General features: G+C 59.0%; 5 protein-coding genes across 5 annotated transcripts, besides 9 other annotated features; 2 read left to right on the plus strand and 3 right to left on the minus strand.

Annotated features, from left to right (window-relative positions):
* Positions 1 to 14,345: a sequence feature (areas not merged during assembly with more than two copies in the genome that could not be assigned to a particular haplotype).
* On the minus strand, positions 329 to 10,774 carry Tc00.1047053510391.10 (dispersed gene family protein 1 (DGF-1), putative; the record flags this gene model as incomplete). The annotated part of the gene is made up of 1 exon (XM_805671.1): positions 329 to 10,774. One exon carries the CDS (start codon positions 10,772 to 10,774, stop codon positions 329 to 331), a length of 10,446 nt encoding a protein of 3,481 aa, XP_810764.1.
* Positions 5,798 to 5,851: a microsatellite.
* Positions 13,463 to 13,483: a microsatellite.
* Positions 14,218 to 15,633, minus strand: Tc00.1047053510391.20 (mucin-associated surface protein (MASP), putative; the record flags this gene model as incomplete). Its single annotated transcript, XM_805672.1, has 1 exon — positions 14,218 to 15,633. One exon carries the CDS (start codon positions 15,631 to 15,633, stop codon positions 14,218 to 14,220), a length of 1,416 nt encoding a protein of 471 aa, XP_810765.1.
* Positions 14,346 to 14,517: a sequence feature (haploid, non-Esmeraldo-like haplotype).
* Positions 14,413 to 14,536: a sequence feature (T-rich).
* Positions 14,518 to 15,600: a sequence feature (heterozygous, non-Esmeraldo-like haplotype).
* Positions 15,601 to 23,113: a sequence feature (areas not merged during assembly with more than two copies in the genome that could not be assigned to a particular haplotype).
* Positions 15,817 to 15,842: a microsatellite.
* On the minus strand, positions 16,185 to 16,850 carry Tc00.1047053510391.30 (mucin TcMUCII, putative; the record flags this gene model as incomplete). Its single annotated transcript, XM_805673.1, has 1 exon — positions 16,185 to 16,850. One exon carries the CDS (start codon positions 16,848 to 16,850, stop codon positions 16,185 to 16,187), a length of 666 nt encoding a protein of 221 aa, XP_810766.1.
* On the plus strand, positions 21,846 to 22,508 carry Tc00.1047053510391.40 (mucin TcMUCII, putative; the record flags this gene model as incomplete). The annotated part of the gene is made up of 1 exon (XM_805674.1): positions 21,846 to 22,508. One exon carries the CDS (start codon positions 21,846 to 21,848, stop codon positions 22,506 to 22,508), a length of 663 nt encoding a protein of 220 aa, XP_810767.1.
* Positions 22,852 to 22,877: a microsatellite.
* Positions 23,061 to 23,113, plus strand: Tc00.1047053510391.50 (mucin-associated surface protein (MASP), putative; the record flags this gene model as incomplete). The annotated part of the gene is made up of 1 exon (XM_805675.1): positions 23,061 to 23,113. A coding segment is annotated over one exon (53 nt), but the record flags the coding sequence as incomplete, so codon positions are not given.

Below are 23,113 nucleotides of genomic sequence, written 5' to 3' on the forward strand. Positions count from 1 at the left end.
CCACCAGGCGGTTCGCTGGATCCCTCCTCCATTGCACAAAGTGAGCGCCGAGTTCCTCGCACGCAACTCTATGAAATTACAGTCCGATACAACACAACAGCAGGAGCAACAAGGGCGACAGTACAATCCCCTTCCACGCAGTCATCGCGGAACGGGAAAAACTCCTGAAAGCACCCGCTCAAAATAGAAACACATCGATAGAAACAACAATCAACAATACCGTCGGTGCGGTTAACGATGGCTGGCTGTGGGGCGCAGCATATTTGTGGCTCCGCACCCTCCCCCCATCAACCAACACCGCACACCTGTCAGTTCCACGTGTTGCACGTCACAGGAGGGCGTGATCAATTTTGCCTCTCGCACTCGATGCACACTCGAGCAGGCTCTGTGCGTCTGAGGGGGTGTCACCGGCCATGGGCTGCCACGGCGGTGCGGGTGGTCGGTACGACGACGCAACGGTGGTGCCTGAGGCGTACGACGATGAAGTCCTGTCGTGGGGCTTCCGCGTCTCTTCGTCGCTCTCCTCGCCATCGCGCAGCAGCGCTTCCAGCCCGCCACGCCGCGGCTCGCGCAGCTCCTGCCAGTGGCGGTCCTCCGCGTACCACACAACGACACTGTACACAGTGACCGCAAGCACCACAGTCGTCAGCAGCAGCACGATAGCCGCGTACGCCCTCGCACCGCCGTCGCTCGGCGCAAGGTGGTTGGCCGCGCTGATCACGCACAGCAGTGCAAGAAGCACAAAGCTCGCAGTGTGCATCACCGTCAGGAAAGCCGAGCGCATCATGTTCGTGAAGGCAACCACGCCCGCACCCGCAAGCAGCACAGCCGCCATGCAGAAGTACTGGACGTGGCAGCCTCCCACGGGCGGGTGCACAGCCGCAGTCAGGCACACCACACACAGCACCGACAGTTGGAACACGCACCAGTACACGCGGCTGCCCCTCATGTTCGTCAGCATGCCGCCGTACATCCGCTGCTGCGCCGCGGGGTGCCAATACCCGACGGGGTACAGCAGGCGCTCGTGCAGCGGCTTCCTCGAAAACCGCCAGTACCTCGTGAAGCTCGCGCCCGTGTGGCGGGAAATAAAGTAGCACACGCCAGCAGGGAACGCCACACCGTACAGCACGCCGACGACACCAATCACGCGGTGCTGCACGCGGGCGCCGGGCATCGCCAGTGCGAGCACGGAGCCGAAGAAGACACCGAGGTGCATCGCGTGCGCCACAACGTACGTCAGGCTCGGGAAGCGCATCGCCGCCCACGCACTCGCAGCGTCCACGCCGCGCCACCGCTGGAAGGCCGCCGTCACACCGCAGTGCACGCACCCGAACACAGCGGCGATCAGCGCGTTGCCCACCACCATCCACAGCGGGTCAAGGGCAGCGAACACCGACAGGAAGTACGGCAGCGCAACGGTGCTCGCACGCTCCTGTGCCGAGGCGCATGACATCCTCGCAAACACGCCGAGTGCCTGCATCTCCAGGACGGAGCCGAGCCCGCCCGTCACCACCACGGCAACAGCCGCCGCACCCGCCGCAACGACACCGGTGATCGCCGAGAGGGCGCTGGCAGCGGCGGGCAGCGTGTTCGACCTGATCGTGAAGGACCCAAGCAGCACACCCTTGCAGCCGCCAGACACCGCCACAGCGTCGCAGCGAATGACTATCGTCTCGTCGGCAGCAATGAAGTAACCGCGGTGCACGGGCACAGCCAGCTCCAGGACGGTGGACGGATTCGTCGCGTTGCGCACCCACGTCGCATTGCGCAGCATCGCTCCCCACGGACCACCAAACCCGCTCGGCTGCGCCGTCGACACCGGCACGAAGCTCAGGTGCGTGCCGAGCTGCGGGTCGCGTGCCCACCGAAACGGCGACGGCAGCGCCACCATCAGCAGCGTCGGGACGGCGCTCCCACCGCCACGGATGTCGTTCTGCGTCAGGCTCCCACCAGCCACCGTCGTCGTCACAGCGAGCGTCGGGCACGCCACGTCGCTCCACCACAGCGTGCCGCTCACCGACGCCGTCGGGGTCCGCGTGGGCAGCAACGCCACCGTCTCCGTCACCTGCAGGGTCTCCGTCGAACTGTACTGCGTCGGACTGTAGTGCTCGGTGGTGTGGCTCGGCGTCCATGTTGAAGTCAGGCTGCGCGTCTCCGTCAGCGTCGCCGTGTGGCTCAGCGGCGGCCTATAGAGCGTGCGGTTGCACCCGTCCACGTGCGGCAGGTACACCGGCAGGCAGTCGCGCCCGTACCCGCCCTCAGCACAGCGGCAGCCGCACGACCTCGACATCGTCCTCGTCGCAGCTGCAAAGCAGCGCACGTCGGCGTCGCACACGCCACACGCCACGGGGCGGAGTTCCCCGATGATACCGGCGGACCTGTAGTCCATCGGCCGCAGCGCCTGCCCGTTGAGCGTCAGGCACCCCACGACGAACTTTCGGCCGGCGCCCCCAAGAGCTACGGTGCCGTCCATCACGACGGGCCCACTGCCAGCGTTCCCGTGGAGCGTCAGCGTGCTCTGAACAAGCTCCGCACTGCGCGGGTACGACGGCACCGACAGAATTCTGCCACTGATGCTGTTGCCGCGCACCGACAGCCACGACCCGGACACAAACAACGCCGGCCCTCGCAGCTCCAGCAGCGCGCCATCGGTCAGCGCACCGGCGTTGTCGTTCACCACGACGGCGGACGCGTTGGCCTCCACACCGCTCTCGAACACCAACCCATGCGCGGCGTACACCTGGCTCCCCGACACGCGCAGCACAGCGCCTCCAGACCCAACCACGCGCGCACTCGCGCACAACGCATAGTCGCCACCGAACACAGCCGCGTCCAGCGCGACACCGCCACCGACAAGCTCCAGCACGGCGCCGTTCACCACCACCGTCCGCCCACCAGTCATCACGGTCACGAGGGCAACGCCAGACACAACCAGCACGGACCGCACGAGCCGCAGGCCCGACAGCACCAGCACCGGTGCGTACGGCGAGGACTGCGAGCCGGGAAGATACACAAACGGCGTCGGCCTCGTGGCAACCAGCAGGGAGTCCGTCACCGTCAGCACAGACCTTGCGGGGAACGTGCCGATCAGCACAAGCGCACCGTTCAGCGCCTCCACGTCGCACACGGACAGCTCCACCGGCCCGCTCTCGTCGCTCCCCGCCGCCCCCGCACCGCGCAACGCTCCACCGCCCATCACGTACAGCACAGCGCCGTTACGCAGCGACACGTTCTGCACAACGATCCGCACGCCGTCCCGCGCCATCCACGGCACGTAGAGCACCGGACTCACGCCGTCCAGCACAACGTGGCGCAGCGTCACCTCGCTCGCGCCGGCAGGCACAACGAACACCGACCGCACCGTCACGCCCTCGCGGAAGAACACACTCGACGCAGTGCCCACAGCAGGCGGCAGCGCGGGAGCTCCCACCGGCACGCACGCCTCGCCGTACCCGCCGCTGCCGCACGCGCACACGCACGCACCGTTCTTCATGCTCGCCGACGCCGTCCCGGGCGCGTAGCAGTGCGTGTCCCTGTCGCAGTCGTCGCACCCAGCAACGTCGATGCTCCCAGCGTCGCCAAAACCAGCCGCTGCGTGCTCCTCCGCCGTCGACAGGACACGGTCACCAGCGTCGTTGCACGCCACCCTCAAATGCGCCCCAGCCGCAAGCGACAGGCTCAGCGAGACCATCCGAGGCAGCAGTGCTCGGTTGCGCACAAAGCTCAGCGTGCTCCCAGCAGCGGTCACAGTGCCAGCGGCGTGGAGCATCTCCCTCGAAACACCGTCGTGCACGTTGCCCTTCGCCAGCAGCATCGACCCGTCGGCCAGGCTCACCGTCAAATAAAACGCCACCGCGTAGTCCTCCGTCGACAAAAATTCGTTCCGCACAAGCGCCACAGCAGAGCCCGACACGCTCACAGCCCCACGCACAGACACCGCGTGCTTGCACAGCAGGAAGTCGCTGTCAACAAACGCCACCACGGAGCCGCCACTGGCAGCAACACCGCCCTCCACCGACACGCACAGCCCCAGCGCCGTCTGCACCGACAGCCCGTCCACGTACAGCGCACCGAGCGACGACAGCGCCACACCGCCAACAAACAACATGCCAACAGCGTCGCGGAACACAGCCGCCACGTGCGTGCGCGCAATGGTCAGCACGCTCCCCGTCAGATTCACGTTGTGCACCACGAGGCACGCGGAGACGTCGCCAAGGCCGTAGGCGCCGCGGTACACAACACGCGCCTCTGCAATCAGCACCGAGTCCACCACAGTGACGCGCGAGCCCGGCGGAAATCGGTTCGCCACCACCACGCCGCCGGAGCGCGACTCAAGACCGCTGACCAACACATCAACGCGCTCGCCAGCAGTCGGGTCGGACCGCCACCCAACAACGTACAGGCTCGCTCCGCGCAAAAACGTGCAGTTCACCAGCGTCACGTTGCGCACGCTCCCCGACATCGACTCCACGTCCACCACGACGTCCGCCGCAAAGGTCACACCAACGTAGCACGCCACCGATGTCCCGAAACTGACGTTCACCTCCACACCCACACTCACGTCCCGCACGCACAAATCAACGCCGTCAGTGCTCGGCGGCTCGGGGACAGCAACGGGCAGGCACGCATCGCCATGGCCGCCCTCAGCACACCTGCAGGCGCAGCCATCTCTCGAGGCCGTCGCCGTGTACGCAGGGAAGCACGATGCCGCGAGAGTGCATGGGTCGCTGCATGTCAGGATGGTGGCATTGTACACGGACGGTATGCTGTATTTCACTTCCTCCCCGTCGTTCACAGTGTTGCACGCGGCCACAATCGCTCCGTTTGTGAGATCGCGGGACCTTTTGGGTATCCGCAGAACTGTCGGCGTGACAGTGCTGGACATGAATCGGTTGCCGGACACAGACACCGTGGAGTCGCGGAGATTCACCGTGGGGTTCAGAAAGAGAAAAGCTGCCGATGGGGACTCACGGCAGAGGTTGCCGCTCAGCTGCAGCCAGGAGCTGTAGTAGATGTAGGAAGAGTAGCTTGAAAAAAATATAGCCGAGCTTCTCTGCATGTTGTTGCCCTGAAACACAACCGCTGACCGAGACTCCACACGTAACGCCAAAATTACTAACAAAAAGTACTTCACCGGCCTCGTCACAACGTTGCCTCGGATCACCACAGCAGAGTTGTTCAGCACCTTCAGCGATGAAAATTGGCCAGACCCTTCAATATTTATCAGCGTACTGTTAGCGCCGTCCATATGAAACGTGTTGCCCAGCACCGCAAGCACGGAGTGCCACGACACCCTCAGCGCAGATCCAACAAATTTTATGACACTTGACGATGCCGTCACGGCCTGAAACACATTGCCACTCAGCACCACCGCGGAGTCGTTGCTGATCGCCAGTCCATTCATCACAACACACGACGGCCTCCTAAGGTCCAAACCCAACCAATGGAACAGCCTCGTGACCGTAAAACTGTTCCCGCTGATCGTGATGTTTGTGTGCGGTGGAAACACACCCTCCGGGCTGAGCAGCGCGTCAATAAACCTGTTGCCGGTGACGACGATTTTTAGCGACCCCACAGCGGCGTGCACGTTGCCCAACAGCAACAGCACGGCGCCGTCCCTCCACGTGCAGCCATCGAACGTGACATTCACCACGTCGCCCGTCATCCCCCCAACCAGCACCGTCAGGCTCATGCCGCCCCCGCTGAACGTCACGTTGCGGTAGCACAGCCACGACAGCCCGCCGCCCACCGCCTGCGGAACCTCGGGGTACACCATGTCGCTGATGCACTCACCAACCGGCGGTGGCGGTGGCGATGGCGATGGCGATGGCGGCGGCGGTGGCAGTGGCGGGCCAGCAGGCACAGGCGCTGGGACGCACACATCGCCGTGCCCTCCAGCAGCGCACTGGCACCTGCAGTCAATGACCGCCGTCGTCAGCGGAGCAAAGCAGTCGCCCTCCTTCGTGCACTCCCCGCACGCGGTAACCGCCGTCACGTTGGTGATGCCGTGGAGCGCCAGTTCAGCCGCCGTCGACGCCTCCCGTCCCGCGACCGTCAGGCACCCAGCAAAAAACCGGTAGCCGGCGTCAGCCCGAGATAAAAGGGACACCGACAACCCCGTCGAGCCCATCTTGCAGCCAGTCAGCGTCACCACACTGCTGCCGTCAATGCTCACAAAAGCGGAGCTACTGTCGTAGAACATCGCACCCACCTCCACGTCGTTGTCGCGCCAATCCAGCCAGCTTGACAGCTGAACAGTCCACATGTCATCGTTACAGATGGCGTATCGCACGGAGCCGCTGTTCCCCACCACGCGCACCACGCTGTGATCCGACACGTTGAATCCCTGCTGTTGATACAGCAGAATTGCCCCGGAGACCATCGTATTGTTGAGAAGCGCAAAAACAGAGTGATTGCGGACACTGAGACTGTACGCGTAGAACAGGTATTTGTATCCCTCAAAGCTGCAGTACCGCGCGTACAGCGAGCTGCCACCCACCAGCGTCAGCGTCCCGGTCGAATACACAACGAACGCATCACGCTTCGTCGCATGCGCCTTGACGTTGCTGACCAACAGCGAGGACGCACGCAGCACGGCGTCCTTCAGCAACACGACGCTCAACGTGTTCATCCTAGTGTCCGGCAGTTCAGACTCGGAGGACTGCACCGCGTCAACCTCCGTGACGGCGATGTCGCAGTGCTGCGGGAGGGCACGTATGAAAGCAACGGTGGAGGAACGCATCACCGTCCGGCTCACGCGGATCAGGACACCAGATGACTCAACCGCCGCCGCACCCCCAACAAACTGCAGCGCGGCACCACTACGAAATGTGCACCCAGTGAGCGTGATGTTGATGGGGAGATGCAGCGGCATACTGTTGAGGAAAAATGTCAGCACGGCACCCACGCCGCTGAATTTCACACCCACGTAGCAGTGGTGCGTCTTCCACATGTTCAGCGCGAGGTCCGTCAGCGTCTGGTTCACCACGCAGCTCGTGTCGCCGTCAACGGCTCTCTCCGCTGCGGGCAGCACAACAGTGTCGGGCACCTCGAAGGGAAGACACGACGCGCCATGCCATCCGTCCTTGCAGCTGCACGAGCACGAGCCGCGGTCCACCAACTCCGTCCCGGGCATGTAGCACGCAGCGTCGTCGTTGCATGTGCCGCACCTGAACACCTCCACCACCTCCGGAAACACACCGTCGTACGACACCTCCTCATCGCCCTGCAGGTTGCACCCAACCACAAACCTTGCGGGTAGCTCAACAATCGTGTCTGGCGGAGAAAGATCAGCGAAGGGATAACTATTGTCCACCTGACGGTTGTTTGCAAGCGCCACGGTGGTGCCGCTGCCCGACAGCTGGATTTTGTACTGGGGATGCGGAATAATTAATACTGAGGCTGCACCCACGCTGTTGCCCTCCACACGCCACTGCGCACCTCCCTCGAGGGTCACCGAGCCAGACAAATGCAACAGCGCGGAATCAAAAACTTCACTCCCACCAAAGGTGCAGTCCGCCACTCGCAGCAACCCCGCGGAGCTCACGGTGGTATCCCCCCAAAAAATAACGCCGTTGACCGAGCTCATCGTGTTGTTCTCCACGTCAAAGTAGCCGCCGTTCTTCACTCCAACAGAATTAACGCAAACAGATGATTCCACACCGTCATCGTCCTTCGTTGTGCTCAGCGTATTTCCCTTCACAATGATCCCACCACCATCAACAACAACACCATTGAAGAAATAGACTGCGTGCCTATTCGCCTCAATGTAGTTGTCGAGTAGCAGCAGCGTCATATTCGCACTGAGAATAAAATTCACAAAGGAAATGGCGTGGCTCGACGTCGTCACAAGCGTACTGCCCACCACCAGTATCTGGGAGCTCGCGCCAAAATCACCTGTAAACTCCAATGCACCAAAATTCAGTATCGAGGATGTCACGCTCACGTGCACACGTGCATCACTCCCCCTGATCAACAGGCCCATGAGGACGCACTGCAGCAGCGTGATGTTGAGTGTCTGCTGTGGCGCGTCAAAATACGACAGGTCCAGCACAATCGCGGCGGTGAAGGTCACGTTGACAAAGCACAGACCACGCACACCGGGATCAGGATAGTCCACGGAGCCGATGCTGCCACCGTGCACGCAGCGGACCTCCGTGTCCTTCGCATCGGGGAGCGGGAGCGGTCCAAGGCCGTCCGGAACCGCAGCTGGCAGACACGTGTCACCGTGGCCGCCAGCAGCGCACACGCACTCACAGCCGCTGATGCTGCTCGTCCTCGCCGCAAAGCACACGGCGTCCACCGTGCACGCACCACAGTCCAGCACCGTCACGGGTGCTCCAATATTGAGGTCGTCTTGGTAATTCGTCACAGGTGAGCCCCTTGCCTCGTTGCACATGCCGTAGATGGTCGGGCGCGTGTCGGATGGTGGTGACCAGTTGGTTGTCATATTTGCGATGGTCGACGAGTACGAGCCATACGTGAAGTTGTTGTCAAGTATCGACCACACGCTCTGATCGCGGAACACCATGCCGTAGTGGGCAGCCACGTACACAACGTAGGCGCTGCGGAACTCGTTGTTGCGGTGCACCAGCCAGCTGCCGTCAGTCACGGTCAGCGTGGCTGCCATCAGCATGGCGAGGCCGAGACGGAACGTGCTGGACACAACCTGCAGCACGCTGCCGCCATCCACCGCGACATCCCTGAACATACACGCGGCTTTGCCATATTCGGTGCTCGGCGCACTCCACAAGCTGTTCTGTATGGAGAACACGGAGCCGCTAACACGCAGGTCCGACGCAAGAGCGTAAATCACGTGCGTCCGCGACCTAATAACGCAGTTGTCCATGTAGAAGACGCTGGACAGGTTCACGACGAAGTCGCGCTCCACGAGGATCGCAGCGCACGAACCCCCGCCACACACCAGCGTCGACCGCGTCATGACAAAACACGTCGACAGAAGCCGGACACCGTCCAGGACAAGCGCGGGGCCGTACCGGAATCTCTCACGGCCACGGGTCGTCGGCACGTACTGCGACCCGCCAACCGTCGCGCGCAGCGTTGAGTTCGCCAGCAGCACACTCGAGTTCGGCGGCATCGCGCCATGCAGCACAATCACGCCCTCCACCGACGTCACATTCGTCATGTTGACGAAAGCGTGCGGCATCAGGCGCGCCGTGCTCTCGCTGAGGCCGCCAATCCGCAGCTGCGCGCCGCCCGCAAGCACGCAGTGGCGCAGCGTCACGTTCAGCGCGTCAGCGAACGCGTCCATCGAGCGCAGGTCCACCGCCACAGTGATCGGTCCGCTGAACACCACCGAGTCGAAGCACGCCGTCGCCCGCCCGCCGCCAGCCGTCACCGACTCCGTCAGCGTCACGCCACTCACGCAGCCCTCCGCAGTATCGCCACCACCACTGGCCCTCGCAGGCGGCACGTCGAACGGCAGGCACGCCTCGCCCACGCCGCCGGCACGGCAGCTGCACACGCAGTCGGAGAACGACGCCGTCAGCGCATCAAAGCACGCCAGCGCAGCCGCACAGCCGTCGCACGGCACCACGCTCACGGAGGGCAGGCCGGCCGTGCGGTAGTCGCCGCTGCTCTGCAGCACCCGGCCGCCGGCACGGTTGCACTGCACCGACACGACGCCGCTCGTGATCGTCGGCCCGGAGACAAGCGTCGCGCCGGTGGCAGCGCAGCGCGCAATCGACACGGTGCCGCCGCTCAGCATCACACCCGACAGCGACGCCACGGACGACGCCTCGCCCACCGCCCACACGTCGTGCAGGTCCAGCCACCCGCCGCCACCGATCGTCCCGCCGTCGCAGCGCACCAGCAACGACGCAACAGACCCCTCGACGCGCACGAAGCGCAGCACCGAATCAAACACCGCGAGGCGCTCTCCAAGCACAATACCGCCGCCGCTGCTCACAACCGACACGTTCGTCACGGAGAACACCGAGTGGCTCCGCAGACTGAGGCGCGACGAGGACGCCACACGCATCGCGGACGCGGTCGGACCGCCCGACGCCTCCAGCGACACGCCGTCAAGCACCACAGCGCCCGACAGCAGGTCCACGCCGCCGCCAAAGTACACCGCCGACCCGCCCGCCTGCGACGACCTCAGCACAGTGTTGCTCACACGCAGCTGCGACTGCAGCAGCGACGTCGCGTACAGCACAAGCGGCGACGCCACCGCATCCGTCAGCCCGCTCAGCTGCGAGTAGCGCATCGGCCCCGCCGTCACAATCGTCGAGTCACGGACCGTCACGTTCGTGTGTGCCGGCAGGTTGTGCACAAACACAAGCGAGCAGTAGCTCCCGGACAGCCCGCTCACGCTCACCTCCAGGCTCCGGTCACTCGCCGGCTCGCCGCTGTAGCCCCGCACGTAGATCTGCGCACCGCCGTCGCACACGCAGTTCCTCAGTTCGATGCGCAGCGCGCCGGGAAGCATCGCCGGCACGTCGAACACCACAGCCACGCCGTTCGTGACGTACACGCCGTCCATCAGCACCGTGTCCACGGCGCGGCCAACCGTGATGGCTCTGTCCACAGTGCCGCCCCGCAGTCGCAACACCACCGCATGCACCGCGGGCATCCACGCAGCAGCTGCTGCCAGCACCAACGCCACAAGCAGCGCCGCACGCACAGCCAAAATGGCCCTGCGCCGCACACGGTGCCGGCCGCGCGGACACGCACCCACAGCAGACTGCATCCACCGACTCAGACACGTATCAGCAGGGCTCTCGTGACGTGTCGCTCTCGCCCCGTCGACCATTCCTCCTGTCTATCAAATCCTTTCCTACAGATGGCGAATCCAGTGACACGATTCCGCCAGATCGATATCCCAGTACTACCAATCCTAATACTGCGAGTAATCCCTAACACCTTGAAACGATAGTTGTGCTGGCAAAGCCAAAGTATCTCGAACTGCACGCTCAAAAAAAAAAAAAAAAGAATAAGAGGCAGCAGTAACAGTAACCAAATACAGTGGCAAGCAGAGGCATCCGGTCATACACAATCCCCACCACAGTACAGTCGCCGACACAAAGCAGCGCAGACGCAATAAAGTCAGTGACACCATCGTCCTCCCATCGCCCACACAGCCTCACACAGCCACCGTGCCGAGTGGCGGAATCTCGGCAAAAAGCCATATGACCACTGGCACCGCTCCTTTTACCGAATGGCTCCATCACAGGGCAATCCCGATGCCGTGCACGACACACAAGAGCCGAGGCAGACCACGTGGCGGCGTTACGACCGCCAGCCATCAAGCGCGTCCAAAAGGTGTTGGCGTTGGTGGTGCGTAAGTAAAGCGGAGAGCTCGCCGGTTGCCAGCAGTCAAAGCGTCGTTTCTAGTTCACGCGTGTCGGCATTGCGCAGCAAGCAGCGGCACCATGCGCGCACGGCATACACAAGAAAGAAAAAATAAAGAGGCACGGCGGCAGCACTCAAACACGGGAAAAAGAGTCCACACCGATTGCACATTCCGATTGGCTCACAGACATCCGGATGGTGGTCCCGCCGCTGCCGTGCGGTGCGTGTGGCGTGTGACTGCAGTGGATTGAGGGGATGATGAAAGGGGTGGGAGACGCAGTGCGGCCCTCATCCATCTCGGTTGACTGTGACACCGGTGACATCTTCCCGTCAGGTCGCTTGCAGCAAAGACCGTCGCCGTCAGCAGCGGTCGGTGCCTTCCCTCTCCACCGGGGCGCAACTCCACCGACGCAGTCGCTCGTCTCCTCCCTCACCAACACAACGAGGGAGCAACGGCAAAAGATGAGACACACACGGCAAGCACGCAGTCGCAGAGCTCCACTGCTCCCGCCATGGCCAAACAAGGTCGGCTGCAGGGCGCAAAAAGAAGAATGAACACCCCACCAAACGCTTCAGCACCACGTAGAAGCATCGCAATCGACACACAAGGCGAAACGCCGTGAAGCAGGCACCAAAACCAAAGTTCCTCCAACAAATTCATCGTGAAGCAAAAGAAAATATTATGCAAGCGCAAAAAAATTCACACAAACCGAAAAACAACAATGACGGTGCAGAGGCAACAAATGGTCGTGGTGCACAGCGGCCGTGGCATCGCGCCCTTCCCTCATCAAACGGCACCGCACCACAACGCACCGTGGCGACGGCCTGCAATGACGACGACTGAGTAGCACACACAAAGCGGCATAAACCTTTCATCCCGCACTCGCTCACATTTACGCTCTCAGTATGTACTGCCAACGACACGGGAAATGACACGGAAGGGGACTGTCCTATCATCCTCCTTCTGCCCACAACAGATCTTCCCCATCCACCTCCTCGCCACACTCTGGGTGCTGCGAAACGCCGTCAAGCAAAGCCACGTGTATCGAAGTCCTCAATGCGCGGGGCGAGGCTGGCAGCCACCCACAATCACTCCCCCTACACATATCCTCTCCCACAACTTTCCCACACACAAAAGGGCAAAGAAATGGAGAAGAAAAGCCCGCCGCAGAACGCACGCAGAAGCACCGCCATCCACGTCGCACCGCAAGAAGGAGCCATGCGCACGGCACACCCACGGCGGCAAAGAGAGGGACGGAGCGCATACAGGTCCACGGCACCGTCCCTTACTTCTCTCTTCCCCGACAAATTGGAATTACGCCCCACAGCAGGCCGTGGCGGGTGGCGTCCCACACACACAGTGAGGCACGGCGCACACAGTCCACTCCCTCCGAGCGCACTCAGCAGGCCGGCGCCAGTCACCCTCCTGCCATCGCAAAGGGGAACAGAAACAATCGTCGTCGCGGACCATCGGTGCCTCTAGCATAAGAAAAAAAATGAGGGCATGACAACAGCACGGCTACCAGAGGAACAATCAACGGGACACGTAAGCACTCAGCACGAGTGAAAACACAAAGAAAAAAAAAATGAACCGCAGCGATTTACCAAAAACAAAAGAAAAAAGAGTGAGAGTCCAGAATAACTCCCAAAAATATGAAAAAAAAAGCATAAAATTGATTCGGAAAGAAGTTCATTTCCTGTTCCAAGGAGTACCATACAGTCATGTGTCTGTGTATGCATACTGCCTGCAACAAGAAAAAGAAGTCAAAGAAAAGATCGTACTGTTCCACCAGCCCACACAACATCCTTCACATTTCGTGCGGCATCCGGCCCGTTTTTTCAATCATTGTTTCGTGCAATCCATGGGACGCACAGCCGCGGAGCCGGCATCGCGTGTAGGCAAAACAAACAAAAGGGGAAACACGTCACTCAAGACGGTATGTAGCAGACACCCATTAAATAAAGAAGACAGTGAAAATGCGCAGCTGGACGGCAATACGGCCAGCACAGCTCCCCACCCTCCATCACCGCACGGTGGCAGCGGCAAACAACCGTCCACAGAAAAAAAAGAACAAAGGAAAAGAAAAACACGGCGGCAGGGTGTGGCTGTGTGTGTGTGGCGCTGCGGGTGTCTGCCAGCCCTGGCCGCAAACAAAACAAAACAAAACAAGAGGAAAGAAATGTGTGCGCTGCCCCACAGGCCCTCGTCGCACGCCCACACGTCACGGCTCCCTCAGCGCGCCGTTCGTCGCGGCCCCTCCTCATGCATGCAGCAGGCGAGGCGCACAGGGCCGTCGTCATGAGCGTGTCGGTGGGTGTGCGAGTGGAGCAGTTGGGCGGGAACACACGGCACCCCTCGCAGGAAGAGTGCAGCAACAAACAATTAAAAGAAGGAAGAGTAGAAAAGAAAAAACGTCCACAGCGATTGCCCCCAAAAGCAAAAAAGAAGGATGGGGGAGTGAGAGATGAAAAAAAACGGGCAAATTAATAACAAAAAAAGACTAGCAAGAAATTTAAAGCAAACAGTATAAGAAATTGAACTTACAAAAAAAAAAAAAAAAAAGCCGAAGCGTGGGACGACCAGCGCACACACACTCTCATTACTCCCGTAAAGCAAAACACACACAGGGAGAGAGAGAGAGGTCGCCCACTCAATGCAATGGAAACAAAACAGAAACAGTTACGGTGCTCCGCCCATGCAGCCAGGCAGGACGGCAGCGGTGCGTGTCGTGCAAAAGAGAGCACCAACGGGCCTGCATGGGTGTGCATGCATATATACAATGGGCACATATTGTGTGTGCTTCGTGGGGTGGGGTGAGGGCGAGAGTCCATGCAAGGGGACACACACAGAGAGTGAAGAACGAGTGTGTGTGCGGGCGGTGCGCGGCTCTCTCTCCCTCACTCTCACGCGGCCACCACCGCAGCAGCAGCCGCACACGCAACAACAACAAGAAGAAGAAGCAAAAGAGGGGAGGTGGTGTGGGAGGCCGCGGTGCTGCTGTCACTGTCGCCAGGTGTCGTCGTATTAATTTTTGTAAGGCTTTGGACTGCTGCCATTTTTTTTTCGACTGTTGTCGTTTCTTTTTCATCGGCTACGCGTTCTTCTTTGGTTTCTTCTTTTTCCTCATTTTTTGACTTCACTGCGTTCTTTTCTCGTTCTTTCTCTTTCGTTGATTTCTCTTCGTTTTTGGTGGATTCATCTCTTTTTTTCTCTTCTGCTTTTTCAACGTTTCCATTTGTGTTGCTTGTTTCAGACTGTTCTGGTGTTTGAGCCTCAGTTACGTGACTGTCCTCCGCAGTGTTTCCCGCTGCTGCTCCTTCTGTTGATTTTTCTTCGATTGTTGTTTGTTCTTTTCCTCTACCCACTTGATGCCCTTTTTCTTTTGCCTCTTTAGATGTATCTTCTTTCTGAATGAATTCCACGGTTGGTTCCTCTGGCGCTGGAGATCCCTCTGCTTGTTGGACTATCGTTTGGCCAGCAAGTCCTTTTTCTCCAACGGTGCCATTTGTCCCTTCAACACTTTGAGTGCCTTTACCGTTAACGTGCGAAACAGATGGAAGAGCTACATGTAGTCCAGTGGAAATATCATCACTGACATGATGATTTCCACTGATTTCATCTTCGTTGTTCAAGCTTCCTTCTCCCCCGTTTCTCTCTCTTGTATTCGTTGCTTCTTCGTCTTCGTGTTTTGGATTTTCATCTGATATTTCAGCGGCTCCATCAACTTCCTCGTCAATATCGATACTGACACCTTCACCAATCCGTTTCACTGGGTCTCGGTCGTCTTTTACTTCTTTTTCATTTTTTTCATTTAACATTTTTTCAGATCTGGTTTCGGGAAGCCCAGGAATCTCCGCGGGCGTCTGTAACGCATCTCCGTTCCCTGGTGCTTTATCCAATTTTTCTGGTGGTGGTTCCAACGCTGGTTCAAGTGGTACTTTGTCCTTCAAACCATCGTCACTCCCTGACTGTCCCTGTGAGGAAGATTCAGGATCGCTAACATCCCGAGCAACATCAGCAGCAGCCACGGCAAACTGCTGACGTCTCCAACGACGACGGCCATCCAAAACGGCACGCACACCGTCCATCCCCCGACGCATGCATTCCTCAACGGCGGATGCATTCGCACTGCTTCCTTTCCTCCTGATGACCTCCTCCGCGCATTCCATCCGCAGCCGGGTAAGCCACAAAGCGATCAAATTCTCACCCGCACTGCCATCACCACCGCCAGCATCATCGGCCGCAATTCCAAATACACCGCACCACAGCACGCAGAGGGCACACACCAGAAGCACACGGCCAGTCATCGTCATCGCCATCACTCCTGTCACTTGCGTGTAGCCTTCAGCACAAAATAACTCCCCGTCAACGCAGAGCAAAAGCAAAAGGAGAAACACGGCCGCTACACCGTCCCATCCAGCGATGAGAGTCACGCACACACCACGAGACAGAGGGAATCAGTGGGAGGGAAACGCAATCAACGCCCGCAGCAAGAAAACATCAATAAATAAATAAATAAATAAATAAAATAAAATAAGTAAAAACAAAAGAAAACAAGCAGCAATAAAGTAAAGCAGTAAAAACGCACACACAAACAAAAACCTGCACAAAAATAACTCCAGTGCGCATGCACCTATCCTCAACAGTGTGTCCACGCAAACAGTCGTGTGCGTGTCGTGCGTATGCGTATGTTTCGGATGTATGTTCAACGTGACGGATGTGGCACAGCACGGAGCACACAGCAGGCAGCGGAAGCAAAAAAAGCAAAAAAAACAATCATCATAATTGCTCTTACTTTATACATCGGAACACTGTGGACGCACACATTCCCCCGTGGCTGAGTGCTGGCACGCATGGTCCACTTTCCATTTCAGCCCACAGCGGTGTACGCCAGCGCGGATACGGCAAGCACCAGCGGGGAACACACCCACGCAGAGCTGCTGAGGCTGCCGTCAATTTCGCGAATATGTGACGGTGCGCGGGTGGTCGTCGTGGTTGGCGCCTCTGCATTCGTAGTAGTTGTTGCCTGTGGCGCAGTGGTCGTCGTTGTAGTTGGGGCATTTGTCGTGGTTGTAGTGGTAGTCGTATTTGCAGCAGTGGTCTCGTTCTCTGATACCTTCCTTACAGCAGTCAAACTTGTTGACTGCTGCGCATCGGATGTATCTGTTACTTCTGGATTAAGGGGTTTCTCTTTTCCTTCTTTTGCCGTCTCAGTGACTCCATCAAGTGCCTGCTCCTGAACATCCTTCGGACTTTCTGACTTCAGCGTGTCAATTATCGGAACTAGTAGTTCTGAGTTACTGGAAGGCGTCCCATTATCATTCTGTCCCGCACCGGACGCTGCTTTTCCTGTCCGTAATGCATCAACATCCGTATCTGAATTATGTTCCCCACCGAGCTTATTTAGCACTTCTGAAACAATAACCTGTACATTAACTTCTTCTCCAGTTTTAACCTCGCCTGCTGTCGCTCGCGCCGAAGGGCAGCAGCACAGCGCAAGCACCAACAGGGCGCACAGCAGACGGCACGTCATCATCGTGAGTGTAGTCGTTCAGTGGTGTGGAGCTGATCTGCACAGTGAGGGACATGGAGAGCAACAGGGGAGACGAGAGGTGCGGCAGACACACACAGAGGGCACACCACATGAGGAGAGGGCAGCAGCCAGGCATGCACCGTACGCCGCACACCACGCACGACACACACTCCAATCCACGGCAGCAGGCACACACACACACACACACGGCCCTGCCGCAACACCAACACACAGATGGAGGAGGGAGAAGCAAACAGGAGCGGCACACAAGGCTCCACCGCATGTACACACGGCGAGAGCGGTCCGTCGCGTCGGCACCCCTCACGGAGAATACGCACACACACAAGAGGAGGCGCGACGCACACAGCAACGCAAAAGTAAAGTAACAGTAAAAAGGGAATGATCCCCGCACACCACGTGGATTGTTGGTCCACGGGAAGCACAGCCAATATTCATCACAAAGCAACCTTTTATCTTGTTGTAGGTGTACACGGCCACAGCAACGAGTGAGCAGCGCAAGGGCCGTCCGTAAAAAAATGGCAATTATTCCGTCTCATACGGGCCGTCGCGCGGGCTGAGGCAGTCACAAACAGTCGCGGTCCCAATTCGCAACGACGGGGCATTCCCGCAGTGGATGATGCACAGTTTCCCGTTGTCCGTGGGGGATCAGCAACTCACGGCGTCTGTGATGCGGCGGCGGCGGAAGAGCCTGTTCCATATTGAGTTCCCGCGGTTGTGCTTCCTGCATGTTCGGTCTGCTGGCGTGCTTGGCAATTTCGGTGGAGACCTGTGCGCGAGGCACCTATTAGGAAGACGGTGGCGCCATTGCGGCGTCCGCATGCGAGGCGTTCTTCGACCATTAGAACGCCAGGCCGAAAACGTCCGGCGTGTGCCCTCATATTGTGGACGGACGAGAAGACGCTGCCGCAGATTGGGCAGGAGGAAATCAATCCGCTCGCTGATCGGAAAGGAGTTGCCGTCGACACGCGAGGTGGAGGCTCCGGAGGCAGAGCCGGGCCATTCTCCTCAGTGTGAGAGAGCGGCGCCACCGACACAGAGGGTTATTTGTGATCCGCAGGGCGCGTGCAGATCTGTCGAAGAGTGGGCGGGAGTCGCATCGCGCCTGTGCGCGGTGCCGCCGCTCGGGGCGCGATGTCCGGGTCAACACCAGGAATAGAGTCCTGCCACGCCGTCAAGCGCCTGTCATGCGATGTGTGCGCCTTCCTCTTCCTCCTGGGTATCCCTCCCGTTCCGTCGCTTCACTGCGGTAAGTCATTCCACGTGCCAGGCATCGACGCAGTCCTGCAGAAGAGATCGTGCCATGACGGTGTCGGCGTCCGCTGTCACGTTGCGCGGGATTCCGCGGCGTTATGGGAAAATGTGGAGCCAACAGTGCGACCTCAATCCGCCAGTGAATGCGGCACGGTGCAAATCTCCTCGCTGACGCAGTCGTGCACCGCCAGCGGGCCAAGGCGGAGTGCCTCGATCGCCGAGAGGGAGTTTGTGGCGACAGGAACTCGTGTGGGCGATTGGGATGCTGCCGCCAGGCGGGGAACTGGGAACTGTCTGTGGCCACGCTCGGTGGCAGGACGCTCCGCTCGGCAGGAGCATGCAAGTCTGCCAGCAGCTGCGCGGTGAGGCCCCACAGGGAGCTCGGTCGTCCGGGGAGTCAAGTGGCAGCGCAGCTGATCCAGAGGCATTCTCAGCGAGAGACAACGAGCCGTGCGTCCAGCGGCCTGCGTCATATGGTCCCAGAGAGGCGCAGGCCGCTTCAACGGCCGATCGTCTGACACCGTCCAGGGCGTCGTTGAGCGTGCCGTGGCCGGAAGACGCCCACCGCGTTGCAGCTCACGGTGTCCAGGTAACAACGCGCTGCCCAGCATGAGGGACGCGGATGTGGTCCGGGAAGATCCTCATGTGGCTACAAACGCGTCGCGGTTCCTTGAGGACGGCATCTCTCGGCAGCGGAATACTCGTCGCTGCCTTACCAAGTATTGACGGAGCTGTGTTTTCCAAGCAGGTTGCGCCACGCTCTTCCTCAATATACCAAAGAAATGTGAGGCGTTCATGCCGTATGGGTGTGCGGAACCCAATGTTCCTCCCCAGCGGTGCTGGATTGGCGGCCAGGTGGCCAGAGGTATCCTTCGCTGATGCGCGTGGGCCGAGCGATGCTGTGCAGCTGTCGCCGCGCCGCACTTCCAGGCTGTGGAGGTGAGTGGGGACCGGACACGGTGCGGTCGCCTCACCGCCGTGGTGCAACGCACTGTGGACGCATCCAACCAGAAAGGATCGCGTGGTGTGCTGGGACGCCCCGGCCTCTGCATCCAGCCGCGACCGATAGCGGCGTGGCGCGGTCTGCCCAGCGGTCTGGTCCAAGAATATTTGTCTAATTCTCAACGCGCTGCGCGAGAACGGTGAGTGGGCGTTCCCGAAGGATGCATCGCAGGTGTACAGCGCCGTTCGTAATATCCGGTGGGTGTCTGTCCCCGTGAAGGCGTCCACAACGGTCCCGGATGACAGCGGGAGGCACTGCGGCTTCACTTGGTGTTGCACAGCGACTTTATTTGACAGGGTATTTGATTTGTGGTTATTGGGTCCTTTGTGGGAGAAGGTGGGAGGCTGAGGGCATGAGGACTGAATTCATTTGAGTGGCTGCGTTCCGCTGACTTGCGGCCAGTCGTGGCACTCTTTTGGGGTTTGGCGGCTCGTCTCTTTTGCTTACTTCTCACCGCAGCACGTGGACAACACTGATGCGAAGAACATTTGTTTGACCGCGTGTGGGCTGCTGCCGTGCGTGGTGCGTGGACTATTTGATTGCGTGAGGAGGTGCATGGAGTGACGAATACTTCTGTTTGGCGTGTCGCGGTGTGTCGGAATGATGTTCGGATGACATGTGAAGGGTGTTGTTTGTGGTTTGTGTGTCCTCTCTGGTGGAGCCGACATGTGTGCGGGGATTGTGGCGTTGCTGGTAGCTCCACGTCACTTTTCGGCATTCCTGGATGTGGTGAGGAATGACGGCTGGCAACCAGCGTGTTGGTGCTGCCGGTGAGAATAAGTGCATCGGGAATTGGCCGTTTTCTATTTTCTGTGCTGGAGCCGATGGACTGGCACGAGGGCACCGGCTGCAGGCTGCCTGCCAGCACGTGTGGGCAGCGGATCCATGCACACACCGACGCTCATCGCAAGAGATTGTGCGATCACGGTGGCATTTGTGGCGTGCCTTTGTGGACGTCAGCCCATCGAAGAATGTGTGAAGCAAACGGCTGACTGCACACGAGGGAAATGAGTGCGTGCACTGTGCCGTGTTTCAGCGTCGATGGCACAGCGGCAGGAAGCCCGTGCTGGCAACCGGGATCTTTGCGTCGCGAGGGATGTCAGTGTTGATTTTGGATCGTCGAGGGTAAAGTGATTTTGCTGCTGCCCGTGTGTGTGGCCACTCCGGCGGAGGGTGGACACAAAAGGGAGGGATGCAGGCGCTGCGTGTGTGTGCAGGTGCCATGCAACAACGTCACAACAAACATGCTGCGACTCGGTGACCCTCACATCGTTGTGGTCCTCATGAACAGCGCAGGCACCGCCCACATCGATGCACTTAGTGGACGGAGTGAGGCGTCTTTTGAGGCGCTGCAGGGAGCAGGATGTGTTGGCGCAGCCACGAAGTGCATGGAGCGTCGCGATGGCACAGTCAGCTGTGGCTGGTGGAATATTTTCTTCTCGAAGGCAACAGAGAGAGAGAGAGAGCTGCTCCTGCTGCTGGCGTCGTTGCTGCCTTTTGTGGCCTCCCATGCCGATTATTGTCTGTCCGCTGATCATGGGTGGCATGCCTCCACTAGTGGCGTCGTCTGCAGGCATTCCACAGCACCAGGGAAACACACATCACTTCGCATGCTTGGCTGTGGATGTGGTGTCGTGAATGCAGCCGGCATTATTTTGCCCGACTCCCTTTCACTGCCTTGCGACAAATAGATGCGTCGCCACCCGAGTCATTCACTGCAGCTCCGTGTGCTGTACTGCCAGCACAATACTCTCGTGTTGTCTGGCGCCTGGCTGACAGTCAAACACCACTGCGTTGGGACATGCAAGGATGTGGACTGCCGCTCACGGTGTTGGGCACCGCTGTTTGGATGCGGCGGCCACACGAGCGGATGTATTGTGGCACACTCAAATGCGTGAAATATGCGGAATCACAGCGGCTGCAATAATATCGACGGTGTGGCACCACGGAATGTGTGAGAGGGTGATGCATGATGAATCACAGTGGGCGGCATGCGAGGGAAGTGCACCGCGATGGAGCGTCATTCCGCCCTCAGCCTACAGGGGAATGTGCACCCAGAGGAATATATGGTCGAGGCACCACCAAACACACATGCCCTTCTGTGCACCAATAAATAGGAGCGAAGGTGCGTTCTGGTGTGTGGGAGTCCACTCACATATTTTCATTTCCACCGCAGTAAACGGTGAGGAATCAGGTGCCAAAGTAACGAAGGAGGAAATAAAAACATCTATTGCAGCACTTTACCAGCGAAAAGCAGGAAGAACACAAACCGAATTGTTGGCTGCGCTTCCCGTGGACCAACAATCCACGTGGTGTGCGGGGATCTCTCCCTTTTTACTGTTACTTTGGCCTTTTGCGTTGCTGTGTGCGTTGCGCCTCCTCTTGTGTGTGTGCGTACCCTCCATGAGGGGTGCCGACGCGACGGACCGCTCTCGCCGTGTGTACATGCGGTGGAGCCTTGTGTGCCGCTCCTGTTTGGTTCTCCCCCCTCCATCTGTGTGTTGGTGTTGCGGCAGGGCCGTGTGTGTGTGTGTGTGCCTGCTGCCGTGGATTGGAGTGTGTGTCGTGCGTGGTGTGCGGCGTACGGTGCATGCCTGGCTGCTGCCCTCTCCTCATGTGGTGTGCCCTCTGTGTGTGTCTGCCGCACCTCTCGTCTCCCCTGTTGCTCTCCATGTCCCTCACTGTGCAGATCAGCTCCACACCACTGAACGACTACACTCACGATGATGACGTGCCGTCTGCTGTGCGCCCTGTTGGTGCTTGCGCTGTGCTGCTGCCCTTCGGCGCGAGCGACAGCAGGCGAGGTTAAAACTGGAGAAGAAGTTAATGTACAGGTTATTGTTTCAGAAGTGCTAAATAAGCTCGGTGGGGAACATAATTCAGATACGGATGTTGATGCATTACGGACAGGAAAAGCAGCGTCCGGTGCGGGACAGAATGATAATGGGACGCCTTCCAGTAACTCAGAACTACTAGTTCCGATAATTGACACGCTGAAGTCAGAAAGTCCGAAGGATGTTCAGGAGCAGGCACTTGATGGAGTCACTGAGACGGCAAAAGAAGGAAAAGAGAAACCCCTTAATCCAGAAGTAACAGATACATCCGATGCGCAGCAGTCAACAAGTTTGACTGCTGTAAGGAAGGTATCAGAGAACGAGACCACTGCTGCAAATACGACTACCACTACAACCACGACAAATGCCCCAACTACAACGACGACCACTGCGCCACAGGCAACAACTACTACGAATACAGAGGCGCCAACCACGACGACCACCCGCGCACCGTCACATATTCGCGAAATTGACGGCAGCCTCAGCAGCTCTGCGTGGGTGTGTGCCTCGCTGCTTGCCGTATCCGCGCTGGCGTACACCGCTGTGGGCTGAAATGGAAAGTGGACCATGCGTGCCAGCACTCAGCCACGGGGAAATGTGTGCGTCCACAGTGGTCCGATGTATAAAGTAAGAGCAATTATGATGATTGTTTTTTTTGCTTTTTTTGCTTCCGCTGCCCTGCTGTGTGCTCCGTGCTGTGCCACATCCGTCACGTTGAACATACATCCGAAACATACGCATACGCACGACACGCACACGACTGTTTGCGTGGACACACTGTTGAGGATAGGTGCATGCGCACTGGAGTTATTTTTGTGCAGGTTTTTGTTTGTGTGTGCGTTTTTACTGCTTTACTTTATTGCTGCTTGTTTTCTTTTGTTTTTACTTATTTTATTTTATTTATTTATTTATTTATTTATTGATGTTTTCTTGCTGCGGGCGTTGATTGCGTTTCCCTCCCACTGATTCCCTCTGTCTCGTGGTGTGTGCGTGACTCTCATCGCTGGATGGGACGGTGTAGCGGCCGTGTTTCTCCTTTTGCTTTTGCTCTGCGTTGACGGGGAGTTAGTTTGTGCTGAAGGCTGCACGCAAGTGACAGGAGTGATGGCGATGACGATGACTGGCCGTGTGCTGCTGGTGTGTGCCCTCTGCGTGCT

This window comes from Trypanosoma cruzi, genomic scaffold, assembly GCF_000209065.1.
Source record: "Trypanosoma cruzi strain CL Brener 1047053516737 genomic scaffold, whole genome shotgun sequence".
In the NCBI taxonomy this organism is placed as follows: Eukaryota; Euglenozoa; class Kinetoplastea; order Trypanosomatida; family Trypanosomatidae; genus Trypanosoma; species Trypanosoma cruzi.